The 25,966-nt window shown below is 44.9% G+C and overlaps 1 protein-coding gene across 2 annotated transcripts in view; it reads right to left on the bottom strand.

The window, feature by feature from the left end:
* Positions 1–25,966, bottom strand: part of LOC124133711 (DNA repair protein RAD50-like) — a 56,898-nt gene that overhangs the window by 17,084 nt on the left and 13,848 nt on the right. For both annotated transcript variants that reach the window (XM_048387628.1, XM_048387627.1), the window contains exons 12-28: positions 24,468–24,544; positions 22,289–22,390; positions 19,906–19,975; positions 19,422–19,522; positions 17,501–17,605; positions 16,463–16,564; positions 14,934–15,046; positions 13,012–13,110; positions 12,443–12,529; positions 9,867–9,959; positions 8,989–9,023; positions 8,767–8,857; positions 7,945–8,080; positions 7,251–7,364; positions 3,944–4,039; positions 3,281–3,428; positions 2,332–2,389 (exon numbers count right to left, since the gene is read on the bottom strand). In XM_048387628.1, the coding sequence (XP_048243585.1) occupies positions 2,332–2,389; positions 3,281–3,428; positions 3,944–4,039; positions 7,251–7,364; positions 7,945–8,080; positions 8,767–8,857; positions 8,989–9,023; positions 9,867–9,959; positions 12,443–12,529; positions 13,012–13,110; positions 14,934–15,046; positions 16,463–16,564; positions 17,501–17,605; positions 19,422–19,522; positions 19,906–19,975; positions 22,289–22,390; positions 24,468–24,544 (1,627 nt within the window). The remainder of the gene's footprint in view (positions 1–2,331; positions 2,390–3,280; positions 3,429–3,943; positions 4,040–7,250; positions 7,365–7,944; positions 8,081–8,766; positions 8,858–8,988; positions 9,024–9,866; positions 9,960–12,442; positions 12,530–13,011; positions 13,111–14,933; positions 15,047–16,462; positions 16,565–17,500; positions 17,606–19,421; positions 19,523–19,905; positions 19,976–22,288; positions 22,391–24,467; positions 24,545–25,966) is intronic.

Below are 25,966 nucleotides of genomic sequence, written 5' to 3' on the forward strand. Positions count from 1 at the left end.
AACTGGCATCCCAGCCTACAACTTACATCCCAACCTACAACTGACATCCCAACCTACAACTGACATCCCAACCTACAACTGGCATCCCAACCTACAACTGGCATCCCAGCCTACAACTAGCATCCCTGCCTACAACTGGCATCCCAGCCTACAACTTACATCCCAACCTACAACTGACATCCCAACCTACAACTGACATCCCAACCTACAACAGACATCCCAGCCTACAACAGACATCCCAGCCTACAACTGACATCCCAACCTACAACTGGCATCCCTGCCTACAACTGGCATCCCAGCCTACAACTGGCATCCCAGCCTACAACTGGCATCCCAGCCTACAACAGACATTCCAGCCTACAACTGACATCCCAGCCTACAACGGACATCCCAGCCTACAACTGGCATCCCAACCTACAACTGACATCCCTGCCTACAACTGGCATCCCAGCCTACAACTGGCATCCCAGCCTACAACTGGCATCCCAGCCTACAACAGACATCCCAGCCTACAACGGACATCCCAGCCTACAACGGACATCCCAGCCTACAACTGGCATCCCAACCTACAACTGACATCCCAGCCTACAACTGACATCCCAGCCTACAACTGGCATCCCAAACCTACAACTGGCATCCCAGCCTACAACTGGCATCCCAACCTACAACTGACATCCCAGCCTACAACTGGCATCCAAACCTACAACTGACATCCCAGCCTACAACTGGCATCCCAACCTACAACTGGCATCCCAGCCTACAACGGACATCCCAGCCTACAACTGACATCCCAGCCTACAACTGGCATCCCAACCTACAACTGGCATCCCAGCCTACAACTGGCATCCCAACCTACAGCTGACATCCCAGCCTACAACTGGCATCCCAACCTACAACTGGCATCCTTGGTCTACAACTGGCATCCCAAACCTACAACTGGCATCCCCAGCCTACAACTGGCATCCCAACCTACAACTGGCATCCCAGCCTACAACTGGCATCCCAACCTACAACTGGCATCCCAAACCTACAACTGACATCCCAAACCTACAACTGGCATCCCAAACCTACAACTGGCATCCCAAACCTACAACCGGCATCCCAAACCTACAACTGGCATCCCAACCTACAACTGGCATCCCAGCCTACAACTGGCATCCCACCCTACAACTGGCATCCCTGCCTACAACTGGAATCCCAGCCTACAACTGGCATCCCAGCCTACAACTGGCATCCCAACCTACAACTGACATCCCAGCCTACAACTGGCATCCCAACCTACAGCTGACATCCCAGCCTACAACTGGCATCCCAACCTACAACTGGCATCCTTGGTCTACAACTGATATCTCCTGCCTACAACTGGCATCCCAGCCTACAACTGGCATCCCAAACCTACAACTGGCATCCCAGCCTACAACTGGCGTCCCAACCTACAACTGGCATCCCAGCCTACAACTGGCATCCCAACCTACAACTGGCATCCCAAACCTACAACTGACATCCCAAACCTACAACTGGCATCCCAACCTACAACTGGCATCCCAAACCTACAACTGGCATCCCAACCTACAACTGGCATCCCAAACCTACAACTGGCATCCCAGCCTACAACTGGCATCCCAACCTACAACTGGCATCCCTGCCTACAACTGGCATCCCAGCCTACAACTGGCATCCCAGCCTACAACTGGCATCCCAACCTACAACTGGCATCCCAAACCTACAACTGACATCCCAGCCTACAACTAGCATCCCAGCCTACAACTGACATCCCAACCTACAACTGACATCCCAGCCTACAACTGACATCCCAACCTACAACTGACATCCCAGCCTACAACTGGCATCCCAACCTACAACTGACATCCCAACCTACAACTGACATCCCCAGCCTACAACTGACATCCCAGCCTACAACTGACATCCCAACCTACAACTGACATCCCAGCCTACAACTGGCATCCCAACCTACAACTGACATCCCAACCTACAACTGACATCCCAACCTACAACTGACATCCCAACCTACAACTGACATCCCAACCTACAACTGGCATCCCAACCTACAACTGACATCCCAACCTACAACTGACATCCCCAGCCTACAACTGACATCCCAACCTACAACTGACATCCCCAGCCTACAACTGACATCCCAGCCTACAGCTAGCATCCGTGGTATACAACTGATATCTCCTGCCTACATCAATACCTACAACTGACATCTCCTGCCTACATCCATATCTACAACTGATATCTCCTGCCTACATTCATACCTACAACTGATATCTCCTGCCTACATCAATACCTACAACTGGCAATACTCACAACTGCATCTGCTTGTCTTCTTTCTCCCCAATCACAGTCTCCAGGGTCCGTCCAGAATCTGAAAACCAAATAATTTCCTCTTTCAATGTTTGAAAGACAAAAACCACTGACAATATCCTGTTGCTTACAGAGGGTATAGGCTGCTTCCGTGATGTACATGCATCGCATCATTTTAAAAGAACAAATATGTTCTAAATAAATATTAAGGATAGACATATTTAAAGAATAACCAAGGAACTACAGGGAATAAGGGATTAATTGACAAGTCTGGATCAAAGCCTCTACTGATGAACCTGACTACCTCGTTGGCCATGCTACAAACCCAACTAAACCTGAGCCATGCTACAGCCCCTACTAAACCAGTGCCTTGCTACAGCCCCTACTACACCTGTGCCATGCTACAGCCCCTACTAAACCTGTGCCATGCTACAGCCCCTACTACACCTGTGCCATGCTACAGCCCCTACTACACCTGTGCCATGCTACAGCCCCTACTAAACCAGTGACATGCTACAGCCCCTACTAAAACCTGTGCCATGCTACAGCCCCCACTAAACCCGTGCCATGCTACAGCCCCTACTACACCTGTGCCATGCTACAGCCCCTACTACACCTGTGCCATGCTACAGACCCTACTAAACCTGTGCCATGCTACAGCCCCTACTAAACCTGTGCCATGCTACAGCCCCTACTACACCTGTGTTATGCTACAGCCCCTACTACACCTGTGTTATGCTACAGCCCCTACTACACCTGTGCCATGCTACAGTCCCTACTACACCTGTGCCATGCTACAGCCCCTACTAAAACCTGTGCCATGCTACAGCCCCTACTACACCTGTGCCATGCTACAGCCCCTACTAAACCTGTGCCATGCTACAGCCCCTACTAAACCTGTGCCATGCTACAGCCCCCACTAAACCTGTGCCATGCTACAGCCCCTACCAACCTCCTCCAGACAGCATGGAACTGTGTGTGGCGATCTTCTTGTCCAGTTCTCGAATCTCGCCATAGTAGCGATCCATCATGACGATGTCTGGCTGCATGCTTTTCCCGGTGACCTCGTCTGTTTCCTTGGCCTGTAGCTCATCTTCCTTCTGTTAACACACCAGGACAAACACACCACAGGTCAGACACCAACTTTCAGAAACAAGAGATGAGCAACACTTCAGGCAGCACATGTGAAACACATGTTAGACACATGTAAAACAGGTGTGAAATGCAATTCGGTTTTAAAGACAGGTATCAACCAAGTCAGTGAGCCAAACCACCTGATCAACCTTCATTGAAATACTGGTACTTGTTCAAGGTCACACTAGGTGACAGTGTCTACACCAAACATTGAATATTCATTGAACTGTCTGGCTAAGTTGGGCAGCATCTTGTAAACTTAACTTCTTTGGTCACTAACAAGAAAAGGATCTCCAGATGAATTAACAATTTCATATAATCATTTGTCAACGAATAGGTCAGCAAAGAAATTAAACTACACTGATCTGACAGAAATGGTTTAAACTTTCCATCAATTTGAAACAAGCCAATTTATAACTAATCAATCTGGCCAGGATTTGTGTCTCCCCGATATCTCCGGCAGACATGTTGGTTGACTCACATTCTGCACAAGATCCCGGAGTTTCTGTATCTCCTCGTTCAGGCGGCGCTGTTTGTTCTTCAGTTGTGGAATCTCTGCATCCCTCAGGGTCACGATCTACACAGCAACAATACCACATACTGACTCACTGCCCTCTCAGGGTCACGATCTACAGCAACAATACCACACACTGACTTACTGTCCACTCAGGGTCAAGATCTACAGCAACAATACCACACACTGACTCACTGCCCTCTCTGGGTCACGATCTACACAGCAACAACACCACACACTGACTCACTGCCCTCTCAGGGTCACGATCTACAGCAACAATACCACACACTGACTTACTGTCCTCTCAGGGTCACAATCTACACAGCAACAATACCACACACTGACTTACTGCCCTCTCAGGGTCACGATCTACACAGCAACAATACCACACACTGACTTACTGTCCTCTCAGGGTCACGATCTACACAGCAACAATACCACACACTGCCCTCTCTGGGTCACGATCAACACAGCAACAATACCACACACTGACTTACTGCCCTCTCAGGGTCCACATCTACACAGCAACAATACCACACACTGACTTACTGTCCTCTCCTGGTCACGATCTACACAGCAACAATACCCATACTGTCTTACAGCCCTCTCAGGGTCACGATCTACACAGCAACAATACCACACACTGACTCACTGCCCTCTCAGGGTCCACATCTACACAGCAACAATACCACACACTGACTTACTGTCCTCTCCTGGTCACGATCTACACAGCAACAATACCACACACTGACTCACTGCCCTCTCAGGGTCACGATCTACACAGCAACAATACCACACACTGACTCACTGCCCTCTCAGGGTCCACATCTACACAGCAACAATACCACACACTGACTTACTGTCCTCTCCTGGTCACGATCTACACAGCAACAATACCACACACAGACTCACTGCCCTCTCAGGGTCACGATCTACACAGCAACAATACCACACACTGACTCACTGCCCTCTCAGGGTCCACATCTACACAGCAACAATACCACACACTGACTTACTGTCCTCTCCTGGTCACGATCTACACAGCAACAATACCACACACTGACTTACTGTCCTCTCCTGGTCACGATCTACACAGCATCAATACCACACACTGACTCACTGCCCTCTCAGGGTCCACATCTACACAGCAACAATACCACACACTGACTTACTGTCCTCTCCTGGTCACAATCTACACAGCAACAATACCACACACTGACTTACTGTCCTCTCAGGGTCACGATCTACACAGCAACAATACCACACACTGACTTACTGTCCTCTCCTGGTCACGATCTACACAGCAACAATACCACACACTGACTTACTGTCCTCTCCTGGTCACGATCTACACAGCAACAATACCACACACTGACTTACTGTCCTCTCAGGGTCACGATCTACACAGCAACAATACCCATACTGTCTTACAGCCCTCTCAGGGTCACGATCTAAACAGCAACAATACCACACACTGACTCACTACCCTCTCAGGGTCATGATCTACACAGCAACAATACCACACACTGACTTACTGTCCTCTCCTGGTCACGATCTACACAGCAACAATACCACACACTGACTTACTGTCCTCTCCTGGTCACGATCTACACAGCAACAATACCCATACTGTCTTACAGCCCTCTCAGGGTCATGATCTACACAGCAACAATACCACACACTGACTCACTACCCTCTCAGGGTCATGATCTACACAGCAACAATACCACACACTGACTTACTGTCCTCTCCTGGTCACGATCTACAGCAACAATACCACACACTGACTTACTGTCCTCTCCTGGTCACAATCTACACAGCAACAATACCACACACTGACTTACTGTCCTCTCCTGGTCACGATCTACACAGCAACAATACCACACACTGACTTACTGTCCTCTCCTGGTCACGATCTACACAGCAACAATACCACACACTGACTTACTACCCTCTCTGGGTCACGATCTACACAGCAACAATACCACACACTGCCCTCTCTGGGTCACGATCAACACAGCAACAATACCACACACTGACTTACTGCCCTCTCAGGGTCCACATCTACACAGCAACAATACCACACACTGACTTACTGTCCTCTCCTGGTCACGATCTACACAGCTACAATACCACACTCTGACTCACTACCCTCTCAGGGTCACGATCTACACAGCAACAATACCACACTCTGACTCACTACCCTCTCAGGGTCACGATCTACACAGCAACAATACCACACTCTGACTCACTACCCTCTCAGGGTCACGATCTACACAGCAACAATACCCCACACTGCCCTCTCTGGGTCACGATCAACACAGCAACAATACCACACTCTGACTCACTACCCTCTCAGGCAACAATACCCCACACTGCCCTCTCAGGGTCACGATCTACACAGCAACAATACCACACTCTGACTCACTACCCTCTCAGGCAACAATACCCCACACTGCCCTCTCTGGGTCACGATCAACACAGCAACAATACCACACTCTGACTCACTACCCTCTCAGGCAACAATACCCCACACTGCCCTCTCAGGGTCACAATTAACACAGCACTAGTAACAGACACTTAGTTACTGTCCCACTGAAAATGGGGTGACGATCAATCCATATCATGGAGTGAGTGAGTGAGTGAGAGTGAGTGAGTGAGCGAGCGAGTGAGTGAGTGAGAGAGAGAGTATAATCCTCATATTTTTTTGTCTTTGATTCTTTATTGTTTTAATGAAATAATTATCTGACACAATGTACCTGAAGTATGTTGTATGAGAGATGAGTTTGGAACAAGTAGTCATCATAGTGAGTGAGTGAGTGAGTGAGTGAGTGAGTGAGTGAGTGAGTGAGTGAGTGAGTGAGTGAGTGAGTGAGTGAGTGAGTGAGTTGGGTTTAACACCGCTCGCTTTGAACAGTAGTCCAGTTATATCATAATGCGTCAGCTTACATTTGGAGGAAAGCCCAAAGTGATGCAGGTCTCAGATGATTGCACAATCAAAGGTTTCTGGCATACCAAAGGGACATTCATCTTAAAGAAAACCTGTTTTCCTTGGTAGCAATTAGTGAATGTTGTTAAATACTGCAGTCAGCAATATTTCAGCACTAAACCTACCTAGCCAAATCTGTCCCTATTGTACAAGGTGAGGTGAAATGGGGATTAACATCGCATTTAAGATTATTGCACTTATATAGTAAAGTGCAATGAATCAATGTGTAAAATCAACATAGCTGAACATGTGCAAATAAACAATAACTAGATCTCCTCTACTGACATTTTCCCGGAGGGGCTTTAGCTGTGTCATGTTGTCGTACTTGAGCTGGAAGTCGTCAAGGTCTTTCTCTGCCTTCGTCAGGTGGGTCGGCACGAGGCGGAGCTTGTCTTGGAGCTGCAGGGAGCAACAGGGTTTGTGTTACAGCATTTCTGTGTCCTAATAATGTAACATCAACTTATCATATGTACATAGGTTCCCTTATCACCTGAACTCTGTGAATCTGTGAGCTCACACACTTGACAGTACCCACCTCTAGGATCAGTTCCAAGACCTCCTGATCCATGGCAGCTCTCCGACTGTGACCTCACACTTGACAGTACCCACCTCTAGGATCAGTTCCCGGACCTCCTGATCGGTGGCTACTCTCTGACTGTGACCTCACACTTGACAGTACCCACCTCTAGGATCAGTTCCCGGACCTCCTGATCGGTGGCTACTCTCTGACTGTGACCTCACACTTGACAGTACCCACCTCTAGGATCAGTTCCAAGACCTCCTGATCCATGGCAGCTCTCCGACTGTGACCTCACACTTGACAGTACCCACCTCTAGGATCAGTTCCCGGACCTCCTGATCGGTAGCAGCTCTCCGACTGTGACCTCACACTTGACAGTACCGACCTCTAGGATCAGTTCCCGGACCTCCTGATCAGTAGCAGCTCTCCGACTGTGACCTCACACTTGACAGTACCCACCTCTAGGATCAGTTCCCGGACCTCCTGATCGGTGGCAAACTCTCGGTGACACAGGGGACAACAGGGACTGTCTTTCTTCAGGTCATCCTGATACTTCTTAAAGAAATGTTCCGCACCGAGAAGGGAGCCACGTTTACTGCAGAGGCAGATAATGGAAATCATTTGAAGATAAGATAAATCATGTTGAGGGAAGTAGGTCATTATATTATGAATTGAAATCCCAATACAACAAAAGCTATTTAAGGCATTGCCTTGTCAAAAACATGGGGGCAGTCAAACAAAGATACATTGATATTTTTTCTCCTGATTTATATGGTTTTTCGGTGTGGTTTTTGTGGTTTGTTGTTTAATGCCGCACTCAGCAACATTCCACCAATATGAAGGCAGTCTGTAAACAATCAAGTGATTGACATCATGAGCATCGATCTACGGAGTGGGAAACGATGACATGCTTCAACCCAGTCATTGAGCTGGACCACCCAATCCCATCAGTCGCCTCTTGTGACAAGCATGTGTGGCTGAAGACCAATTCTAACCCAGATATTCACTGAACTTAGTTAGTTGTATGATATACATCCATGTACCTTGTTATATAATCATGCCATATGTGTATATATCCTGTTCTCTGTTACCAGTGATTAAGCACTAACATTCACTGTAAGGTTGATTTTGTTAACACATTCTTTATGTATGCATCAAACCTGAAATACTGCACGTCAGAGAGGAACGAAATAAGTCTGTACTTGTCAGCCGATCCATTAAAAAGAAAAGAAAAAAGAAGTAATGTGTACACCTCCCCAATTCCCTGACCCAGGGACTCACTCTTGCGCCTGTGCCATCTTGGACTGTACGGACTTGAGTCCATCATCGAAGTCCTGGCTGCCGCACACATCAAATATCTTCTCTTCAAGCCCTGGGAACAGAAGAGCATTCAGTGTTCAATTATTGTCTGTTATGCTCATAGGGTTCTGTCACGCCCAAGGGACGTAACTCTTCTACACTTTGCAATGATGCAGTGGTTGAGTTACTTATTTCTGGTTTTACCTGTCAGCTTTTGTTCACTATCCTTGATCTGCCTCCTACAAGAAAAAGACAAAACACATTTATGAAAATCAATGCTTGAAAAGTCTCCATTACCATGTAAATGATAAAAGACACCAGGCCTTTACATATCAACATATATAACATAGCTACGCAATAAATCGCAAAGAACAATGAAGAATGAAGCTTGGTTTATTTCACGATAAAACAGTGTTCTATCATGATGTCATTTCTGGAGATTTGAACGTGCGCTTGCAAATTGATGACATCGTAAATTTTCAAGAGGGAAGTGTCTAGCGAGTTGTTCCCCCATAGATGTAGCTGGACAGCACAGATAAACACAATGGCCGAACGATCACACTCGCAAGTGGGAGAGATGTGACAATCGGCATTGAGAGAGAGACACAGATAAACACAATGGCCGAACGATCACACTCGCAAGTGGGAGAGATGTGACAATTGGCATTGAGAGAGAGATACAGATAAACACAATGGCCGAACGATCACACTCGCAAGTGGGAGAGATGTGACAATTGGCATTGAGAGAGAGATACAGATAAACACAATGGCCGAACGATCACACTCGCAAGTGGGAGAGATGTGACAATCGGCATTGAGAGAGTGATACAGATAAACACAATGGCCGAACGATCACACTCGCAAGAGGGAGAGATGTGACAATCGGCATTGAGAGAGAGATACAGATAAACACAATGGCCGAACGATCACACTGGCAAGAGGGAGAGATGTGACAATCGGCATTGAGAACCCAGAATTACAGGTTTTGGTGTGACCATGGGACGCTACTCTGCTCAGAGAATGGCAGCGCATTAGATGACTGGCCACCCACTTGACTAGAGCACTGAGGCAGCCATATTTACCCCAGCATGTTCTTCTCGGCCTCCTTGGAGGAGAGATCGGTCTTGGCCTTCTGCATCTCAGCGGAACACTGCTTCACCTGCTCCGTCTGCTGCCTGCAATCAAACAGAACAACATGGTGGACAACAATACTATATTCCTACAACAATTCAACATAAAGATCAACTTCTTTCACGTAGTACGCAGAAACCGTTTGATATTCCCCATATCTCACGATCTACAATTCTCTACATATTCAGATTGGCCTTACTTGACAACAAACAGTATGTTCACCACCTCTCACTGAAAACTCATCTTCTTACTAGCTTTGTTCAACACAAAAACCTTCAGTATATTTCAAATCAGTGATCATAAACAGTTCTTAATTTTGAAGCATGTTAACTACCTACAACTGAATAAATACTGATAATTATTTGCATAAGCTGCCAGATGACAAATATAACATAACTTGATGTTTTTTTCTTTCAGAAAATGATTTAACCATAGGCTTAAAACAATAAAAGAATTGGTTCTCAGGCCATGGCAATGAAAATTTGGGGGTTTGCAGTGTTTTATTTTATTTATTTTTTGGTTGGGTGGGGGTGTGTTATTCATAGAAGTATTTAACCACATAAACAGTTGTGTAAGCAAATAAACAGTTGCAATCAACCTTGGAAAGGGCCTCCCTAGATAAATGTGTTCCTTGATGAATACAAGAGGCCCATAGGGCCTGTATCACTCACCTGGATATTTATGCAATCATGACAAAATATACGTCTAAATATTACTGAAAATATTTCGTAATTTTGACCCTGTCAGCATTTAAAATGGGTGGATGGCAAATCTGACAGCATGAACGTGTGTTTCTCTAGATACAAATGTAGCTTAAAGATCTGAACCGTTACCATGTAATGATCCAGGACAATTCATATTAAAGGTATTCTTCTCTTCATAAAAACAGATGTATCTGTTTATTATAGGTTGGGGATAATATTGGTTTGCATGTTATGGTCAAGGTTCTAACTCCTTTGGGAGTGCTGGACAGATGAACAGAAGGGCCAGTCCTGGTAGCATATGTACATTCCTCTCATAATACTCTCAATTGTACATATGGTTATACGGTGGGGATCTTAACTGTGTCCAAGTTATGAACTCTTTTTAGCCCCTCCAGTTCTCCAATTTGAATCCCCACCATTGGAGAATGCTTCCAACCAAATATGGTTGATATCTTTCTCTTAGTTCCAGAGAGGAAGTCACTTAGAGCAATATAGCCAAATCACTCCTATTTGGCCCCGCCCCTCAACCCCTTGGGGGGGATCGATCCCTCCATTTGTACAATTTTTAATCTTCATCACCGGAGAGTGCTTCCAACCAAATATGGTTGATATTTATCTTAGTACCAGAGAAGAAGTCGCTTAAAGCAATATAGCCAAATTACCCCTATTTGGCCCCGCCCCTCAGCTCCTTGGGGGGGTCGAGCCCTCCATTTGTACATTTTTTAAACTTCACCACTGGAGAATGCTTCCAACCAAATATGGTTGATATTTATCTTAGTACCAGAGAAGAAGTCGCTTAAAGCAATATAGCCAAATTACCCCTATTTGGCCCCGCCCCTCAGCCCCTTGGGGGGGTCGAGCCCTCCATTTGTACATTTTTTAAACTTCACCACTGGAGAATGCTTCCAACCAAATATGGTTGATATTTATCTTAGTACCAGAGAAGAAGTCGCTTAAAGCAATATAGCCAAATTACCCCTATTTGGCCCCGCCACTCAGCTCCTTGGGGGGTCAGCCTCCTCCATTTGTACAATTTTTAATACCCACTACCTAGGGACGATTCCAGTCAAATTTCGTTAATTTCCAATTAGGGGTTCAGGAGAAGAAGTCGTTTGAATACATTGTTGACATACTGACATTGGAGGGACGATGGTTGGTGAGTGAGTGAGTGAGTGAGTGAGTGAGTGAGTGAGTGAGTGAGAGTGAGTGAGTGAGTGAGAGTGAGTGAGTGAGTGAGTGAGTGAGTGAGTGAGTGAGTGAGTGAGTGAGTGAGTGAGTGAGTGAGTGAGTGAGTGAGTGAGTGAGTTGGGTTTAATGCCACTTTTAACAAACAGTATTCCAGTTATATCACGGCGTGTCAGCTTAATGTAGGAGGAAAGCCTGAAGTGATGCAGGTCTCAGGCTTTTACCACTTCGGTGAAACCCACGAGCATGGGAATGGTGCTGACAAACCTAGAAACCGGCATTTGAACCCACAATCACAGGATTCTGGCATGCCTTAGGGACACAACTCTGCACAGCGAATAGCAGCGCCTTTGACGACTGGGCTACCTGTGCATCATTCAGACCCGTTGAGCTTAAAATACTGGAATACAGCATTTGACTACCGTTGAGCTTGGAATATTTATGGAATTTTTAGTTTTTTTCAAAAATGGAAATAAAAACGAAACATGCAGCGAACTTTATGATGATGCAAGCAGTGCCTGGGAACCAAGACTATTGTTTATTTTTAGCCTTAACATAGTATTTTCTGAGGAAGCCTTATTCTAAAACTGTGAAGGAGAGGCACTTTTGATGTTAGAGGTGAGTACAGTGGTGCTGACCCTATAAAGTCCTCGAGCTGTCCACGGATGTTGGTCGTCGGCATGTGGCCCAAAAGGTAGGTCAGGCCGTCCTCGTGTTTCGCCTTCCTGCATACAACAGATGAGGTGACATTAGGTTAGTTCACAAATTCTGGTTTGAAAATGTTTTGTATAATGAGTGAAAACTTATATCTAATCAAAGGATACACAGAGATTTGCTGCTACAATGAGTGAGTGAGCTAGTGAGTTTGGTGTAATGCCGCTTTAAACCTCAACGCAACAATGAAAATGACAATATCAGTAAGGAATGTTACTTCTGCAAGAATGCAAGATTTGGGTATTTATGCTGTCAGTAATGTATGTGGCCGTAGGCTGATTATTTCGATATTAGCATTGCCAAATAATGTTCTTTTCCACTAGATTGTATGTGTTTCTCAAGTGAGTGAGTTGAGTTTGATAGCACTTTGAACAGAGTTTCAATTTAGCAGGCGTGTCAGGAGGAAGACCTTTAGTAATACAGGTAGATGTCACCACTCTGAAACCCAAAGTATATCTACACTGAGGCCGGCTGCAGCAGAGAGAGAACTCACAGTCGCCGGATGATGTCCTCCTTGGATGTCCTCTCCTTCTTCAGCATGTCCAGCTGGGTCTGGGTCTCCAGCTCCCGGTTCAGACGATTCATCTCCGAGCTGCACGGAGAAACAAACATCGCGGGTTAGTGACGACGAGCAACAACAGACGATTCATCTCCGAGCTGCACGGAGAAACAAACATCATGGGTTAGTGACGACGAGCAACAACAGACGATTCATCTCCGAGCTGCACGGAGATACAAACATCACGGGTTAGTGACGACGAGCAACAACAGACAATTCATCTCTGAGCTGCACGGAGATACAAACATCACGGGTTAGTGACGACGAGCAACAACAGACTATTCATCTCCGAGCTGCAGGGAGATACAAACATCACGGGTTAGTGACGACGAGCAACAACAGACGATTCATCTCCGAGCTGCACGGAGATACAAACATCACGGGTTAGTGACGACGAGCAACAACAGATGATTCATCTCTGAGCTGCACGGAGATACAAACATCACGGGTTAGTGACGACGAGCAACAACAGACGATTCATCTCTGAGCTGCACGGAGATACAAACATCACGGGTTAGTGACGACGAGCAACAACAGACGATTCATCTCCGAGCTGCACGGAGATACAAACATCACGGGTTAGTGACGACGAGCAACAACAGACGATTCATCTCCGAGTTGCAGGGAGATACAAACATCACGGGTTAGTGACGACGAGCAACAACAGACGATTCATCTCTGAGCTGCACGGAGATACAAACATCACAGGTTATTGACGACGAGCAACAACAGACAATTCATCTCCGAGCTGCACGGAGATACAAACATCACAGGTTATTGACGACGAGCAACAACAGACGATTCATCTCTGAGCTGCACGGAGATACAAACATCACGGGTTAGTGACGACGAGCAACAACAGACGATTCATCTCCAAGCTGCAGGGAGATACAAACATCACGGGTTAGTGACGACGAGCAACAACAGACGATTCATCTCTGAGCTGCACGGAGATACAAACATCACAGGTTATTGACGACGAGCAACAACAGACGATTCATCTCCGAGCTGCAGGGAGATACAAACATCACGGGTTAGTGACGACGAGCAACAACAGACAATTCATCTCTGAGCTGCACGGAGATACAAACATCACGGGTTAGTGACGACGAGCAACAACAGACAATTCATCTCCGAGCTGCATGGAGACACAAACATCATGGGTTAGTGACGACGAGCAACAACAGACGATTCATCTCTGAGCTGCACGCAGACACAAACATCATGGGTTAGTGACGACGAGCAACAACAGACGATTCATCTCTGAGCTGCACGGAGATACAAACATCACAGGTTAGTGACGACGAGCAACAACAGACGATTCATCTCCGAGCTGCACGGAGATACAAACATCATGGGTTAGTGACGACGAGCAACAACAGACAATTCATCTCTGAGCTGCATGCCCGATACAAACATCACAGGTAAGTGACGACGAGCAACAACAGACTATTCATCTCTGAGCTCCCAGAAACGAACATCATGGGTTGGTGATTACGAAAATCAAACATCACAGGCTAGCATTCACTTGCAATGCAAACGGTCTTACTTTCAACTATCAACAAATATGGCTTTATGTCGAAGGGCAACAAACATCATGGCTTAGTGTTAACTAGCAACAAATGTTACGGCTTGGCGGGGAGTAGCAAGAAACTTTAAGTATAAAATAACATCTAGTATACAACCAGAACAAGGAGACACAAAACTCAGGAAAGTTTACAGAGAACACAGATGGCCTTCTTTAGAACTGCCAACAGTTTCCAATGTAGCAGACAAACATCTATTTAATGAAAGTACTCAGACAGTTAGATTTGGCTTAAATTTGATACATGTGAACACAGATAATGAGAACCTACTTCAAATCACTGAGAGTTGTGTCCAGCTGTCGTCTGTCCTTGTCAAGGAGAGTTATCTCCCTCTTCAGATCTTCCAGGTTGACTGTCCCCTCTGTGCTGCTCAGGTCTAGCTCCTACAAACAGGTCAGACTCGGGACTGAGTGAGTCAACCAACACAGGTCAGCTAGATACTGGACTGGGTGAGTCAACCAACACAGGTCAGCTAGATACTGGACTGGGTGAGTCAACCAACACAGGTCAGCTAGATACTGGACTGAGTGTGTCAACCAACACAGGTCAGCTAGATACTGGACTGAGTGTGTCAACCAACACAAGTCAGCTAGATACTGGACTGAGAGTGTCAACCAACACAGGTCAGCTAGATACTGGACTGAGTGTGTCAACCAACACAGGTCAGCTAGATACTGGACTGAGTGTGTCAACCAACACACATCAGCTAGATACTGGACTGAGTGTGTCAACCAACACAGGTCAGCTAGATACTGGACTGAGTGTGTCAACCAACACAGGTCAGCTAGATACTGGACTGAGTGTGTCAACCAACACAGGTCAGCTAGATACTGGACTGAGTGTGTCAACCAACACAAGTCAGCTAGATACTGGACTGAGTGTGTCAACCAACACAAGTCAGCTAGATACTGGACTGAGTGTGTCAACAAACACAGGTCAGCTAGATACTGGACTGAGTGAGTCAACCAACACAGGTCAGCTAGATACTGGACTGAGTGTGTCAACCAACACAAGTCAGCTAGATACTGGACTGAGTGAGTCAACCAACACGGGTCAGCTAGATACTGGACTGAGTGTGTCAACCAACACAGGTCAGCTAGATACTGGACTGAGTGTGTCAACCAACACGGGTCAGCTAGATACTGGACTGGGTGTGTCAACCAACACAGGTCAGCTAGATACTGGACTGGGTGTGTCAACCAACACAGGTCAGCAATATAATGGACTGAGTACAAAGTCATCCTTTTCAACTATAATCAGAGGAGGCTCTCAGAAAAACACAAAACAGCAGACTAACCTTCCTTTGGATAGACATCCATGTACAATACTGCTGGATTGACTAAAGTCAGAGAGTCAGACCATTAAACTACCCAAGGGAAATTAAGAAGGGCATTCACACACTGTACCCAATCTAATTTAATACCCGATCTAATTTAATACCAAAAGAGTGATTCTGTTCAATCCTAAGGACTCCTTTCCACAAGGGGATTTTAGTGATGAGGTGATCGTAACTCACATACTTAAACATAGGCTTATGATCACCTTAACACTAAGATCACTTTATGGCCTTAGCACTAAGATCGCTTTGTGGAACAGGGCTCAGGTGCCATGCTCAGTATACGGTTAGACATTATTCAGGTCTTGTAGAATGAGAAATTGTTTCTGTGTAACAAGGGTAATTGTAAATTGTTAGATTTGAGTACTGGTAAGCATACAAACTAATGGTATGTAATGTCTTCCATCAATTTGCAAGGACTGTTACTTGACCAAGCCTCGTCTCCCTTCAACGACCTACTTACTGCCCCCTTCAAGTCCCTGGTCAGCTGGTCAAGTCGCCCGGCCGAGGCCTCCATGTGGCTCAACTTCTGGTTAATCTGTCGGATCTCGTTTGAGTTCTTGGTCTAGAGAAGTACAACAACAAGAGAGGACATATCACACAGCTACACTGTTCTCTAGTTCCTCGGTCAAAATAAAATATATATACCTAATTTTATTGTAAAAATTCTTAATGGCTGACAATTTATGATTCTGCATTTCCATGAGATATTACATATGAATTCTTCAAATGTATAGTGTGTGATGTCTAGTATTTCCTGTGTGCATTCTGCCAATGTACCGTATGATTGTGAAAATTCATGTATCCATGTGTAACACTATATACCATATCTATCTAGGGCAGTTCATGTATGTGTAATGGCCATAAGAAACCCATAATGGGATTCACACCATGGACTGTATGAGCCAAGGTTGGTTTGACACCTTGTCGAAATGACCAAAGAGGTTAACCCTGTCTGGTGACAAGGTGAGGATGTCATCTGTTGGATGACTCCACGACCTGCTACAAAACGTTCTGGCCAAATTTACGCCGAGGTCTTTCTTGGGCAATGCATTCTGTCACAATATTTACCATGAGGTCTCATTGTCACAATATTTACCATGAGGTGTATCTCACAGTATTTACCATGAGGTGTCTCGGGACACAATATTTACCATGAGGTCTCTCCATCACAATATTTACCATGAGGTCTCTCTGTCACAATATTTACCATGAGGTCTCATTGTCACAATATTTACCATGAGGTCTCTCCATCACAATATTTACCATGAGGTCTCTCCATCACAATATTTACCATGAGGTCTCTCTGTCACAATATTTACCATGAGGTCTCTCTGTCACAATACTTACCATGAGGTCTCTCCATCACAATATTTACCATGAGGAGTCTTTGTCACAATATTTACCATGAGGTCTCCATCAGGTCTCTCTGTCACAGTATTTACCATGAGGTCTCTCCATCACAATATTTACCATGAGTACTCTCTGTCACAATATTTACCATGAGGTCTTTCTTGATGCGCTCACTCTGCTCCAGCTTGGTCTTGCTGTCCCGCAGGTCGTCCATCTTCTTTTGAATGGAGGCTTCCTTCTCCTCATATTGTGTCTGCAGGTACACACACATGCATCTACTCAATAACCACATTTCCTGGGACATGTCATTGCTTAGCTACTGTGATGCGACAGCGACATCCACACTGTTCTAAAACAGTCCAACACTTTCACAATTGAGTAAAAACTTGACGTTGCAAATGTAACTTTACAGCCTGATAGCCTATGGTCGATTATTGTCACTATGGGCTTATATTGACATCATGGTCTAATATTGGCACTATGGTCTAATATTGACGCTATGGTATAACATTGTCACTATGATCCAATATTGACACTATGGTCTAATATTGACGCTATGGTCTTATGTTGGCACTATTGTCTAATAGTATCACTAAAGTCTAATAGTGCCACTATGGTCTATGGTCTAATATTGTCACTATGGTCTAATATTGTCACTCTGGTCTTATGTTGGCACTCTGGTGTAATTTTGACACTATGGTATAGTATTATCACAATGGTCTAATATTGACACTATGGTCTAATAGTGTCACTATGGTCTAAAATTGACACCATGATCTAATATTGGGACTATGGTCCAATATTGATGCTATGGTATAATATTGTCACTATGGTCGTTTATTGTCACTATGGTCTAATATTGTCACTATGGTCTAATATTGTCACCATGGTCTAATATTGACACTATGGTCTAATATTGACACTATAGTCTAATATTGACGCTATGGTCTAATATTGACGCTATGGTCTTATGTTGGCACTATGGTCTAATATTGACGCTATGGTCTTATGTTGGCACTATGGTCTAATAGTGTCACTATGGTCTATTATTGTCACTATGGTCTAATATTGTCACTATGGTCTAATAGTGTCACTATGGTCTAATATTGATGCTATGGTCTTAGTTGGCACTATAGTCTAATAGTGTCACTATGGTCTATTATTGTCACTATGGTCTAATATTGTCACTATGGTCTAATAGTGTCACTATGGTCTAATGTTGGCAGTATGGTCTAATATTGTCACTATAGTCTAATATTGTCACTCTGGTCTTATGTTGGCACTATGGTCTAATAGTATCACCATAGTCTAATAGCGTCACTATGGTCTAATGTTGGCAGTATGGTCTAATATTGGTTCTCTGGTGTAATTTTGACACTCTGGTGTTATATTGGCACTCTGGTCTAATATTGACACTATTGTCTAATATTATCACAAGGGTCTAATGTTGACACTATGGTCTAATATTATCACAAGGGTCTAATATTGACACTATGGTCTAATATTATCACAAGGGTCTAATATTGACACTATGGTCTAATAGTGTCACTGGTCTAATATTGACACTATGGTCTAATATTATCACAAGGGTCTAATATTGACACTATGGTCTAATATTATCACAAGGGTCTAATATTGACACTATGGTCTAATAGTGTCACTCTGGTCTAATGTTGATTCTATGGTCCAATATTGGCACTCTGGTCTAATATTGGCACTCTGGTCTAATATTATCACTATGGTCAAATATTGACACTATGGATAATAATGGTCCCGAAAACTTCACTAGGTAAGATGTAACCCAATCAACCAAGTACCGTTACTGACCAACCAAGTCCTCTAGTAGCCTCTCATGACCAGGTAGATTGCTTGGGAATGATTCAAATCAGGAATTCCCCCAAACAAAAGAAATGTAATCATCACAAAAAGTCAAATTGCGGTACTACCATGATACATTCTGGTTTTTTCCTTGACACATGGACAAGACAAAGTTTCATTAATAATGCTCATGTGGGTTAATGACAACATGTCTATTGAGCGACATGCCCATGGCAATGGAGGACACCCACCTTCAACTTTTGAGTGTCGGCAACCATTCCCTCCAGTTTGCTTCTGACATTTTCAAAGAAGTATTTATATTTCTCATCCGAGATTTGCCCTCTCTCAAACCCTGTAAACATGAAAAACTAATTAAATCATTCACACTTATAAACCATTGTTGAACACTGGCAAATTATCATAAAACACGAAGATATTTAGTGTGAATAGCAATAGATTCTCAGATAATACATGTTGGAATATGTCTTCTTAGCAGAGAATTGGGATCGATGACATGCATCAACAAAGTCAGCGAGCCTGACCACCCGATCCCGTTAGTTGCCTCTGACGCCCAGCACCGTCGCCTTTTATGGCAAGCATGGGTTGCTGAAGACCTATTCTACCCGGGTCTTCATGGGCTAATACATTTGGGAAAGTGTGTACAATGCTGATGGGAGTATTTGTGCAGTGTGTTGGACTTTATCGAATAAACTTGTCCCAGCTGTGCAGTCTCACCTTCAAACTCGTACTGGGCAGCCAGGGTGCAGATCAGGCCATCCCGCTTCTCAACATTCTCTTTGTGAGTCTGACAAACAACATATTAAAATCAATTGACAATATCATGAGTGTCAAAGGACATGAGAAAATAAATATGTAATTCACAGTGGTCGGGAAGTGAGAGCAGGGATCACCTTGACCTTCTGACAGGACGATTACCTTGACCTGACAGGGAGATCACCTTGACCTTCTGAGAGGGAGCAGGGATCACCTTGACCTTCTGAGAGAGAGCAGGGATCACCTTGACCTTCTGACAGAGCAGGGATCAAAATCCTTGTAAGTATTTCAGTAATGACAGTATGTCAGCTTATTGTGGGTGGAAAAGCCCCTAGTGATGCAGGTCTTGGATATTACCACTTAAGTAAAATGGGCATGGTGCCTGACAAACCAAAAATCAAAATAAGGACAAATGTCATATGGACCGAAAATCTTAGACTACTGGACCACCTGTCTCTATATGGGATTACTTAGGGCCCCTCTAAAAACCCTACCTCACCTAACTGTCTCACCTGGCTTCCTCCCCACAAGACACTGTCTCACCTGGCTTCCTCCCCGCAAGACACTGACTCACCTGGCTTCCTCCCCGCAAAACACTGACTCACCTGGCTTCCTCCCCACAAGACACTGACTCACCTGGCTTCCTCCCCGCAATACACTGACTCACCTGGCTTCCTCCCCGCAAAACACTGACTCACCTGGCTTCCTCCCCACAAGACACTGACTCACCTGGCTTCCTCCCCGCAAAACACTGACTCACCTGGCTTCCTCCCCACAAGACACTGACTCACCTGGCTTCCTCCCCGCAATACACTGACTCACCTGGCTTCCTCCCCGCAACATACTGACTCACCTGGCTTCCTCCCCACAATACAGTCACTCACCTGGCTTCCTCCCCACAACACAGTCATTCACCTGGCTTTCTCCCCACAAGACACTGACTCACCTGGCTTTCTCCCTGCAATACACTGTCTCACCTGGCTTCCTCCCCAAAATACAGTCACTCACCTGGCTTCCTCCCCACAACACAGTCATTCACCTGGCTTTCTCCCCGCAATACACTGACTCACCTGGCTTCCTCCCTGCAATACACTGACTCACCTGGCTTTCTCCCTGCAAGACACTGACTCACCTGGCTTCCTCCCCACAATACACTCACTCACCTGGCTTCCTCCCCCACAAGACACTCACTCACCTTGCTTCCTCCCCGCAAGACACTGACTCACCTGGCTTCCTCCCCGCAATACACTGACTCACCTGGCTTCCTCCCCGCAATACACTGACTCACCTGGCTTCCTCCCCGCAATACACTGACTCACCTGGCTTCCTCCCCCACAAGACACTGACTCACCTGGCTTCCTCCCCGCAAGACACTGACTCACCTGGCTTCCTCCCCGCAATACACTGACCCACCTGGCTTCCTCCCCGCAATACACTGACTCACCTGGCTTCCTTCCCGCAATACACGCACTCACCTGGCTTCCTCCCCACAATACACTCACTCACCTGGCTTCCTCCCCGCAATACACGCACTCACCTGGCTTCCTCCCCGCAATACACGCACTCACCTGGCTTTCTCCCCGCAATACACTCACTCATCTGGCTTCCTTCCCGCAATACACTGACTCACCTGGCTTCCTCCCCGCAATACACGCACTCACCTGGCTTCCTCCCCGCAATACACGCACTCACCTGGCTTCCTCCCCGCAATACACGCACTCACCTGGCTTCCTCCCCGCAATACACTGACTCACCTGGCTTCCTCCCCGCAATACACGCACTCACCTGGCTTCCTCCCTGCAATACACGCACTCACCTGGCTTCCTCCCCGCAATACACGCACTCACCTGGCTTCCTCCCTGCAATACACTGACTCACCTGGCTTCCTCCCCGCAATACACGCACTCACCTGGCTTCCTCCCCGCAATACACGCACTCACCTGGCTTCCTCCCCGCAATACACTGACTCACCTGGCTTCCTCCCCGCAATACACGCACTCACCTGGCTTCCTCCCTGCAATACACGCACTCACCTGGCTTCCTCCCCGCAATACACTCACTCACCTGGCTTCCTCCCCGCAATACACGCACTCACCTGGCTTCCTCCCCGCAATACACGCACTCACCTGGCTTCCTTCCCGCAATACACTGACTCACCTGGCTTCCTCCCCGCAATACACGCACTCACCTGGCTTCCTCCCCGCAATACACGCACTCACCTGGCTTCCTCCCCGCAATACACGCACTCACCTGGCTTCCTTCCCGCAATACACTCACTCACCTGGCTTCCTCCCCCTCAAGACACTGACTCACCCGGCTTCCTCCTCGCAATACACTGACTCACCTGGGCCTCCTGCTGCAGCTTGCCCACCTCCAGCTGCAGCTGTGACTTCTCCCTGCCCAGCTTTTCCACCGATATTGACAGCTCCTCCTTCCGCCGCTCCATCTTCACCATCACAACGTACACCATTATACATATAAAGCATATGATTCTGTGGCATTTGATTGGGTAACCAAACATACACTCCATGTGTTAATGTTTCCATAAACCAAACATACACTTCATGTGTTAATGTTTCCATATACCAAACATACACTCCATGTGTTAATGTTTCCATAAACCAAATGTACACTTCATGTGTTAATGTTTCCATAAACCAAACTTACACTCCAAGTGTTAATGTTTCCATAAACCAAACGTACACTTCATGTGTTAATGTTTCCATCAACCAAACATACACTTCATGTGTTAATGTTTCCATCAACCAAACATACACTCCATGTGTTAATGTTTCCATCAACCAAACATACACTTCATGTGTTAATGTTTCCATAAACCAAACATACACTTCATGTGTTAATGTTTCCATCAACCAAACATACACTTCATGTGTTAATGTTTCCATCAACCAAACATACACTTCATGTGTTAATGTTTCCATCAACCAAACATACACTTCATGTGTTAATGTTTCCATCAACCAAACATACACTTCATGTGTTAATGTTTCCATAAACCAAACATACACTTCATGTGCTAATGTTTCCATCAACCAAACATACACTTCATGTGCTAATGTTTCCATCAACCAAACATACACTTCATGTGTTAATGTTTCCATAAACCAAACATACACTTCATGTGTTAATGTTTCCATAAACCAAACATACACTTCATGTGCTAATGTTTCCATAAACCAAACATACACTTCATGTGCTAATGTTTCCATAAACCAAACATACACTTCATGTGCTAATGTTTCCATAAACCAAACATACACTTCATGTGTTAATGTTTCCATAAACCAAACATACACTTCATGTGCTAATGTTTCCATAAACCAAACATACACTTCATGTGCTAATGTTTCCATAAACCAAACATACACTTCATGTGTTAATGTTTCCATAAACCAAATGTACACTTCATGTGTTAATGTTTCCATAAACCAAACGTACACTCCAAGTGTAAATGTTTCCAAAAACCAAACGTACACTTCATGTGTTAATGTTTCCATCAACCAAACATACACTTCATGTGTTAATGTTTCCATCAACCAAACATACACTCCATGTGTTAATGTTTCCATAAACCAAACATACACTTCATGTGTTAATGTTTCCATAAACCAAACATACACTTCATGTGTTAATGTTTCCATAAACCAAACATACACTTCATGTGTTAATGTTTCCATAAACCAAACATACACTTCATGTGTGAATGTTTTCATAAACCAAAATACAATTTAGCCTCCACTACTAATGGCCTAATGTTTCCTGATTGGCTGATAATAGAATGGGTGGGTTTTGTGAGCTGAACAATGTCGCTGATTTGGTATTGTTGTTTCTAGCTTATTGTGTGTTAATGCTTAAATAAGCAGTATGTGAAGTTATTTACTTATAAGAATTTACTTCAATCATTTTTCCATTTAGGGAGTTATAAACGTAAAAAACTGTGCACAGTTTATCGTAAATCCACATAGGAGATTTACACAGGAAGTACAAAGGTTTTGATGTTATAACTCCCTAAATACAAAAACATACTGAAGTCAATTCTTAAATGACCATGCCATGATTGTAGTATAAATAATCCTGGCATTTTATGAATGATAATTTCAATGGAAAGAATCTTCTTGTAAAAGTCTCTGAATTTTGTGAGTGAGTTGGGATTAACGCCACTTTTAACAGTAGTCTAGTCATATCATGGCATGTCAGATTAGTGGGAGGACAGCCTGAAGTGATACAAGCCTTAGATGGGTACCACTTTGGCAAAACCCACGAGCAAGTACATGATGCTGACAAACCTAGAAACATAATCAGGGTGAACCAGGATTCGAACCCACAATCATTGGTTTCTGGCGTCCCTAAGGGACACAACTCTGCACAGCTCTCCCACTTCAGAATAGATCTCCTATGGCAAGAATAGCAAAGATACTACTTAGGGAAGCTCTGATGAAGACTCAAGGGACAGACATGTGGAACAGACCATCCCTTCCAACGTGTCGTCCTCCTGTCCTCACCTGCTGCACGGTGTCCTTCCTCTCCTGAAGCTTGTCCTCAAAGTCCTCCAGGACCCCCTTCAGCTCCTCTGTGGACCCTGTGCCACACAACACACACTGTAGCCTGGCCCTAACCAGGGCCCACTTGCACAAAGCGATCTTAGCGCTAAGATGATCGTAACTCCCACACTTTAACATAGGCTTACATTAGTTGTAGTGCTAAGATCGCTTTGTGCAAGTGGGCCCAGGTGTGATAGGGGATCTTTTACAAATTTCAGTTGTCTGATTCACATATAGAGACAGATACTACTGACCCTAAAACTTATCTATTTAGCCAACACAGATACTACTTACCATGGAGACAGCTTATACAAACTAGTTATTAAACTAGTGTTCATTTTGTTGATACTACTTTCCCTGTAACTTATGTCCATTGTGTTGGGACAGATACTACTTTCCCTGTAACTCATGTCCATTGTGTTGAGACAGATACTACTTTCCCTGTAACTTATGTCCATTGTGTTGAAACAGATACTACTTTCCCTGTAACTTATGTCCATTGTGTAGAGACAGATACTACTTTCCATGTAACTTCCGTCCTTTGTGTTGAGACAGATACTACTTTCCCTGTAACTTATGTCCATTGTGTTGAGACAGATACTACTTTCCCTGTAACTTATGTCTACTGTGTTGAGACAGATACTACTTTCCCTGTAACTTATGTCCATTGTGTTGAGACAGATACTACTTTCCCTGTAACTTATGTCCATTGTGTTGAGACAGATACTACTTTCCCTGTAACTTATGTCTACTGTGTTGAGACAGATACTACTTTCCCTGTAACTTATGTCTACTGTGTTGGGACAGATACTACTTTCCCTGTAATTTATGTCTACTGTGTTGAGACAGATACTACTTTCCCTGTAACTTATGTCTACTGTGTTGAGACAGATACTACTTTCCCTGTAACTTATGTCCATTGTGTTGAGACAGTTACTACTTTCCCTGTAACTTATGTCTACTGTGTTGAGACAGATACTACTTTCCCTGTTATTTATGTCTACTGTGTTGAGGCAGATACCACTTTCCCTGTAACTTATGTCCATTGTGCTGAGACAGATACTACTTTCCCTGCAGCACACAACTCACACTGTAACTTTTACCAATTTCAGTTGTCTGATTCACACAGTGACAGATACCACTGACACTAAAACTTATTTAATTGGCCGATATAGATACCACATACCATTGAGACAGCTAATACAATCCTGTAACTCATGTTCATTGTGTTGAGATACTACATTCCCTGTAACTTATGAGTGAGTAAGTGAGTGAATTGGGTTTAATGCCGCTTTTAACAGTATTCCAGTTATATCACGGCGTGACAGCTTAACGTGGGAGGAAAGCCCGAAGTGTTGCAGGTCTCTGACGTTTACCACTTCGGTGAAACCCAAAAGCACTGGTATGGTGCTGACAAACCTAGAAATATAATCGGGATTTGAACCCACAATCATAGGTTT

This window comes from Haliotis rufescens, unplaced genomic scaffold (genome assembly GCF_023055435.1).
Source record: "Haliotis rufescens isolate VD_foot unplaced genomic scaffold, xgHalRufe1.0.p SCAF_7, whole genome shotgun sequence".
NCBI lineage: Eukaryota > Metazoa > Mollusca > Gastropoda > Lepetellida > Haliotidae > Haliotis > Haliotis rufescens.